Source organism: Lytechinus pictus, chromosome 16 (assembly GCF_037042905.1).
Source record: "Lytechinus pictus isolate F3 Inbred chromosome 16, Lp3.0, whole genome shotgun sequence".
NCBI classification, from domain to species: Eukaryota; Metazoa; Echinodermata; class Echinoidea; order Temnopleuroida; family Toxopneustidae; genus Lytechinus; species Lytechinus pictus.
Window position 1 is genome coordinate 5,235,175 of NC_087260.1, and position 8,000 is coordinate 5,243,174.

The window sequence follows — 8,000 nt, forward strand, 5'->3', positions numbered from 1 at the left end:
TCAATTACTAATTCGTATCATGATCATGTTGGTACAATATCCATTTTATTTTCATGCATTTCGCCAAACTAACTAGTCTTACTAGCCCAAACGACATATCGACTGAATGGCTATTGCAAACCAACTGATTATTAGACGAAATGGTGAGTGGACGTAATGGCAATTACACCATGTGGAAGGTGGACGAATTGATGATAGGCCAAATGATAGTAGACGAGTTGGTAATTGGACAAATTTGAATTAGACCAATAAAAAATGAAACCAACACAAATGGAACAGTTGTAGATTAAGAAATCTTTCGCGTTTATTGTTAACTTTCGTGACAGGTTATCCACCTTAAAAAAAAGTTGTGATTGATCAGATCAGTATCAACTATGGAAAGCCATCAGTGTCATAACTGTTCATACAGGAAAATTACAAAACCTCCCGTTGGAAATAAAGAGGACTGCACTGATTTGTTAAGATAATGATGGATCCATAAATATACGTCATATTCATATCAAAAGCACTTTGGACAGACATATGAATATTTGATGTTCGGGTTGCTGGCTTCCCATAGTTGTGAATGATCGGATCAATCGCAACTCTTTATAAGATTAGTCCCCAGATATACAATTCCATCCTTCTTATTTTTTTACACGACTGCTTTCTACTCACAGGTAGATTTAAATTCCGTTTGACGTTTTTTAAAATCTATATATCAACAAGCATTTTCTTAATTACGTGTGAGTAAACAAAAAACTGACGCCTCTCAAATCCCCGATTTAGATATATCATGAATACATAATCGTTACATTAGTCCGGAAAGAGTTTATCTTCTCCCAAATAATTTGATACAATATTGCTTTGGTTAATCAGTTGGTATGTAACTTTTAAATTGCGCCAAAGTAAGGCATGACTGCAATTAATGAATCCAGATGTCATTATCCTACAAGGCCAATAGGGTTACATTAAAACAATTGCAAAAGACTTTTTTTTCAATAATTAAAATTAGAATCGTTCAACAAAAACTTTTTAGAATTAATTCACTAGTAAATTTAATTGAGAATGGATTTTCAAATGTATTTACTAACCCATTTAGGACAGTGACATCATTTTGGCGTCTGGATTTATTCTTTGCAGCCATGCCTTATTTTGGCGCAAATCTAACTTTATATCACAGTAAATTATACCTCCTGATTATCCAGTGTGAAGACATACCACATAAATAGGGTATGGAATTATTTAGGAGAAGATACTATTTCAGGCCATATAAGATAATTACATGTATGTGTTCATGAAATATATTTCCCTTGAAATGGGAATTTGTGAGGTGTCTTTTTTTTTCACGCGTTATATATATTCATGAGCAAATGGTTACATATTTTGAACAGAGTATAATGAAAAAAATATACTAAAGACATAACTAAGACAGATTTAAAAAAAAACCTGAAGTACATTATCTTCTTATTTTGTAATATTGACATCTAAAAACGAACATGTAAAGTGGATCATTACATTCATACTCATCAACATGAGCATTATTCAAGCATTATAGAAGAATTTGATCAGATTATCTGTACATACATGCATATTTATGAAGCAACTTTTGAATAGCTGTAGGCATACAAATGTGAAGAAGAATGAACAAAAATCTTGAAAACACAAGCATGGAAACAAAGCTGTTTATTTCTTTTCAGTAAAGACGTTTGAATCATGTGTACTACAGAAAATAATGAGTAACCGAATAGCTCAAAGAACAATACATACAAATCTCAGCTGATATGAATCTGTGAAATGCTGATGATTGTAACAATAAATCCAATAGAAGTCTTTGATAACTTGAAAGATATTATATACAAAATATTTCTTGTGACCATAACACAAGATACCCTAGGCAAGGCTTATTATATTCACTCGCGTTCGTAATCACTCGCGTCGCGTTGGTAATCACACGCGTTTTTTATTTTTGGCGATTTTTTTTTCATTTCGGTGCGATTTTTTTTCTAACGGTGTCTTCAATGGGACAAACACGCTGGGAAAATAAAATGAAATTGAAATTCGAGTTTTGTTTTAAGCCGGCAATTAAGTGCCTTAAATAAGATGTACTCGACTACTGTTTTAACATAACAAACAAGCAAATCAGCCATGTGGCTCAACTAACTTAGAATAGATCCGGACTTCTACTGTGTCTTATATACGAGGACTCCGAGTCGGAACTTGCCATATCTGCCACATCGATATAGGCGGCCGGACCCGGCCGCGGTCGGACACGACGTGCATCGGTAGCATGGAGCAAGCTAACGTGAGTCGAGCTGGGTTAGATCCCACGTTATATATGAGGCGCCGATTGTACCAATATTATATAGAACAATTATTTGTTATATAATCATTATTCATTAAATAATAACTATTATATAAAATAACATTTCTAATTATTTATATATAATTCCAAGTAATACTTCATTACTTGTAAATAATAATAGTTCGACATTCCATTATTTATAAATAATGATTATTTGTTTTTCATTATTTATGAATAATGATAATTTGTTTTTCATTATTTATAAATAATGATTATTTGTTTTTCATTATTTATAAATAATGATTATTTGTTTTTCATTATTTATAAATAATGGTTATTTGTATATGAATAACGATTATTTGTATATAATGGCAAACTGTAAAAATCGTTTATGAATAATGATTATTTATAAATAATGGGATATTCAAACAAAAATGTTATTTATAAATAATGAAACACAATGAATTTTCATTATTTATAAATAATGGGAAACTCAACAAATTATTTATAAATAAAGAAATGTGCACTGGCATTGTTAATAGATAATTATCATTTACAAATAATAGAAAACTCGACAAACTTATTTATAAATAATAAAAAAACGAATTGCAATTATTCATAAATAATGAAGTATGCAGTGTCATTATTTATAAATAATGAAACACAAAAATTATTATTTATAGATAATGAAAAACAAATAATCATTATTTATAGATAATGGAATGTCGAACTATTATTATTTACAAGTAATGAAGTATTACTTGGAATTATATATAAATAATTAGAAATGTTATTTTATATAATAGTTATTATTTAATGAATAATGATTATATAACAAATAATTGTTCTATATAATATTGGTACAATCGGCGCCTCATATATAACGTGGGATCTAACTCAGCTCGACTCACGTTAGCTTGCTCCATGCTACCGATGCACGTCGTGTCCGACCGCGGCCGGGTCCGGCCGCCTATATCGATGTGGCAGATATGGCAAGTTCCGACTCGGAGTCCTCGTATATAAGACACAGTAGAAGTCCGGATCTATTCTAAGTTAGTTGAGCCACATGGCTGATTTGCTTGTTTGTTATGTTAAAACAGTAGTCGAGTACATTTTATTTTAAGGCACTTAATTGCCGGCTTAAAACGAAACTCGAATTTCAATTTCATTTTATTTTCCCTGCATGTCTGTCCCATTGAAGACACCGTTAAAAAAAAATCGCACCGAAATAAAAAAAATCGCCAAAAATTCCAAACGCGAGTGATTACGAGCCCGCACGCGACGCGAGTGATTATAAACTGCCCTAGGCAATACAGTTTGATGAAATGAAACATTTAAATGAATACATGGATGTAATTATGCTTGCCAACATAAACAATTATTGATAATAATATCTAAGATACGCTTTGTACAATGCTGAACTAATGTAATGAATAGAATGAAAATTCGATTAGCTTCGAGTATGAATATGTGAAGAAGACGATAGCAAAAAAAAAATATTGAAATAAATACCAGTAAGCAAATAAAGCTGATTTTTGTTCCAGTAAAGAAATTTTATAACAAATAAAATAATTATGAAAATAATTAGCAATCGAATAGTCAACAATCAATATACATTAACCTCAGTTAAAATGAATCTGTAAAATGCTAATGACTGTAACAGTAAATCCAATAGGAGTTTTTCGATAACTTGAATGTTATCATCAATATTACATTTCCTGTGAAGATAACACTAGATAACTCTGGGGATACAGTTTTATATACAATGTAATGAGACATTTAACGTGGATATAATTATGCTTGCCATTGAAAAGTGTTACAAACTATGATACGCTACAATACACTGCAGGACTAAATGGTGATCGGTGAATCTTTTTTTTTAAATAAAGAAAGAGAAAACTACAAATCACAGTGCTACAATGTGAATCAGTAATAGCGAGATGTTGTTGAGCGTACATGTTACTATAAAAATCATTTGCAAAATGAAAATAAATTTCATAAAGTTGTGTATAATTAATTTTGTTTCTGGATTCCGCCTTGTCATCAATCATGATCAAAATATGAATCAATCTTTGTCAACCTGAGGATATAAATACAAGATTTAAAAAAAAAAGACGCTACAAAGATTCATCTCCTTTAGCATTCTTGTATGAACATGATGAAGGAGGATTACAACTTCGAACATATTAGCCTTCGTTTAAACTTGAGTTAAGAAATGTTTATCATTGTATGGAGATTGCTAAATCTCTCTTTAAAAATCCTCACTGTAATAATTGGCTACCAAAAAAGAAGAACGTTAAAATCTCATTAAAAAGTGTTTCAAGCTTTGATCAGATAAATTGCAAAACAGATCGTTTTAGAAAAAGTGCAATACCATATTTCATTGATTTACTAACTTATGAATAATTTTTTACTTTCATAGCCTTGAAATCAACTCAAATTTTTGCCATTGTTTTAGTCTCAATTTCAATCCAATTAATATTTGAATTTTTAATTGTCTAATATTCATCACTTTTTAATATTGAATTTACATATTACATAGTTTTTTTTCTATTCTATTTTATTATATTTAATGAATTTTTATGTACACCAGCTCTTTAAAAAATATTTATTATCTATGTACATTACAAATCCTTACATGTACCTGTTTAAATTGTAATTGTTCATTTTATCCATGTATGACTTGTGAACATGTTATTGTAAACATGCTGATTTCAGCCTTCTGGCTGTGTAACATGTATTGTTTTTATACAAAAAAAAACATGATTGAATTGAATCGAATTGAATTGCTTTGAATTGAATTTAATGTACTACCTGTTAATGCATCACATTGCTTTCTCCCCCTTCTTCATTTTTGATCTATTCTTATTCCTCTATTCTTCCTTTATCTATTCCTCTCCAGTCGGTATTATGAGTTTCTCTTCATTTTCTCTCCCTCATTCGTTCTAACTTTTTAGATATTTTGTATTGTGTTAATGTACGAACATTATTATACATCCCGTGTGCAGTACTACACCCCCTTACATATTACAGTATACAAAAAAATTAGTATAACTCTTAATGTCTGTAGTTTTCTGGCCTTAACATTACATTTTAACTCGTAATATTTATATAAGGTGGTGTTGATGGGGTTAAATGAAATACAAGCCTTTTCATCAGATGAAATAACAATTTTATATTATTATTTTCACTGCTGGTGGTCAATGACAGGCCTATAATTTTCTATACACATCAAACATCACTCGATCGTTGAGTGTCTTGATGAGTTACAAGATAAATGTCTTCTTGTATAGAAGAAGCTTGTCTCCATCACAGCCTACAAGGTTACCATAAGGAGTAACAAGACAAGGGCTGAAGTAGAGAGAGCGATCTGATCTCACGTATTCCACGATCCTCTTTGCCTGGATGATACCATCACGTGACACCTGATCAACTGCGTAGGAATTACCCGCGACTCGATAAGTGATGTACAGTGTGTCTGTCAGTTTGTCAATGCCACATTTTGATTCCTCCCAGTCATCACAGTGTATGACAGCCTTCTCTTCTCCTGATCGTGAGATGACAGTGTATTTGTTAAAACTTGTCTTCACATGCACGATATCACCTGATGACAAGGCTTGTATCTCACAAAACACCCTCTTACCCTGCATCGTAATAGTGTGTACAATCTTACCATCATCAGGGTTTATGACGTAGATGTTAGACTGACTGCACTCAGCAGCGAGGATCATCCCATCCCTGTCGACATCAACATACACACTATTACCGCCTCCATTCCTTGGTATGCTGATGTCTCTAATCTTCTTCCATTGTCTGTCATAAAGAGTGATGAATCCATCCAACCTGTCACCCTTCCAATCACATCTCCACTTCCCACATACTATTACGTTACTGTTTATGGGGGCACATGACGTAATGTCCATGTTTGTAACTCCATCAATGACTTTCTGTGTGTGTGCAGTGCTGATGCATGTAATATACATATCATTGCTCCTTTGGTTTTCCACACATATCTTATCATCACTTATCAAACCAGGCACCCACGGTTCATTAACAACCGATGGAATGTGGATTGACTTGACAAGTTCCCATTTGCCGATATCAATTCTACAATAGTATTCTCCACCTGCTTCCCCCTCTTCAAATGTCACTCTCTCCACTTCACTCTGTATTCGGTCAAGACAGTCGCTAACATCTTGATGAAAGTTCAAACTCACATTTTCATCGATAGATGCAAGTACTTGAGGAGCTTCATTCACCAATGTTTCATCTTGTTGCTTTATACGTGTGATGGTTGATTTAATATTCTTCATAGTGTTAAGCGCATGCTTATTCTTATTAGTAAGATCGTTAATCTTCTTAGTAACTACGTCATTGATTGTCTTTGTATCTGCTAAAAGTCTTGTTTCTCTCTCTTTGATGGTAGTTTGTTCCTTTTCGATATCGATGTTGCAATCCTTGATGCGTTTTTCTCTCTTCTCATTTATTTTCCGTATTTCTTCATCCGCCTCCTCGTTAATCACCCTAATCAAGTTTGCTTCTCTTTCTTTCACATCCTTCCCTTATAAAAATCGCCAATGGTATTTGAATGGTGGCGAATGGTAGTTGAATGGTGATCTGATTGGTAAATGGTACGCGAATGGTATCTCAGTGGTGTTTCAATGGTAAGTTCTTATAGTCCAGTAGATATGTGAAAAAGATGCTCGAATCTGGCAGAAAGTGTGAAAGTTGGCATACAGGGGTATTTTTGGGCGCTGATTTCAAAAATTGCCGGCCCCAAGCGATTTGACCATCGGGTCGGCCGCCATTTTGAAATCCAAGATGGCCGCCATGATAAATAATTAAATGTCAATTTCTTGAGTTTTACATGACATGTGACACTGAAATTTGGCATATAGGGGTATTTTGAGGCACTGATTTCAAATATTGCCGGCCCCAAGTGATTTGACCATCGGGTCGGCCGCCATTTTGAAATCCAAGATGGCCGCCATTTTGAAATCATTAATGTCATTTTCTTGAGTTTTACATGACGTGTGACACTGAAATTTGGTATGTTGGGGTATATTTAGGCACTGATTTCAAATATTGCCGGCCCCCAGCAATTTGACCACTTGGTCAGCGGCTAAATGGCCGCCATTTTGAAATCCAAGATGGCCGCCATGAAAAATCATTAAATGTCATTTTCATGAGTTTTACATGATATGTGACACTGAAATTTGGCATATAGGCTTAATTTGGGGTGCTGATTTCAAATATTGCCGGCTCCAAGTGATTTGACCATCGCGTCGGCCGCCATTTTAAAATTCAAGATGGCCGCCATGAAAGATAATTTGCTCAAGTCTTACGTATGGCCTTTAACACTTTGAATTTGGAGAAACACTTGATCTTTGCATCTTTGATCAATGAAAAAAAACATAATAAATAGATGCCATTTTGAATTCCAATATGGTTACCAAGTTTGAATGATGTACAACATTATAATGGTGAGTAAAACCCATTGTATTGGCACTGAAAACAAATCCAACACAACCACATCTTTGTCCGATGCAAGGATTATAATACTTTGGCACCCTTAATTGCTGATATAGATGTTACGTAAGTATGAAGCACCATGAATACACAAACCAGCTAGCTTCTTCTGCAGTTACACATTTGAAGTGGCTTTGGTTGAATAATAACCATCCGGAACAATCATTTTCTGTTGAGAGGCTGTAAA

At 33.3% G+C, this 8,000-nt stretch overlaps 1 protein-coding gene across 1 annotated transcript; it reads right to left on the reverse strand.

The window, feature by feature from the left end:
- Positions 1-284: 284 nt before the first annotated feature.
- Positions 285-6,837, reverse strand: LOC135157046 (uncharacterized). Its single transcript, XM_064111482.1, has 2 exons — positions 3,592-6,837; positions 285-1,876 (listed from the first exon to the last, which is right to left on the reverse strand). Exon 1 carries the CDS (start codon positions 6,595-6,597, stop codon positions 5,551-5,553), a length of 1,047 nt encoding a protein of 348 aa, XP_063967552.1. The 5' UTR covers positions 6,598-6,837; the 3' UTR covers positions 285-1,876; positions 3,592-5,550.
- Positions 6,838-8,000: the final 1,163 nt, after the last annotated feature.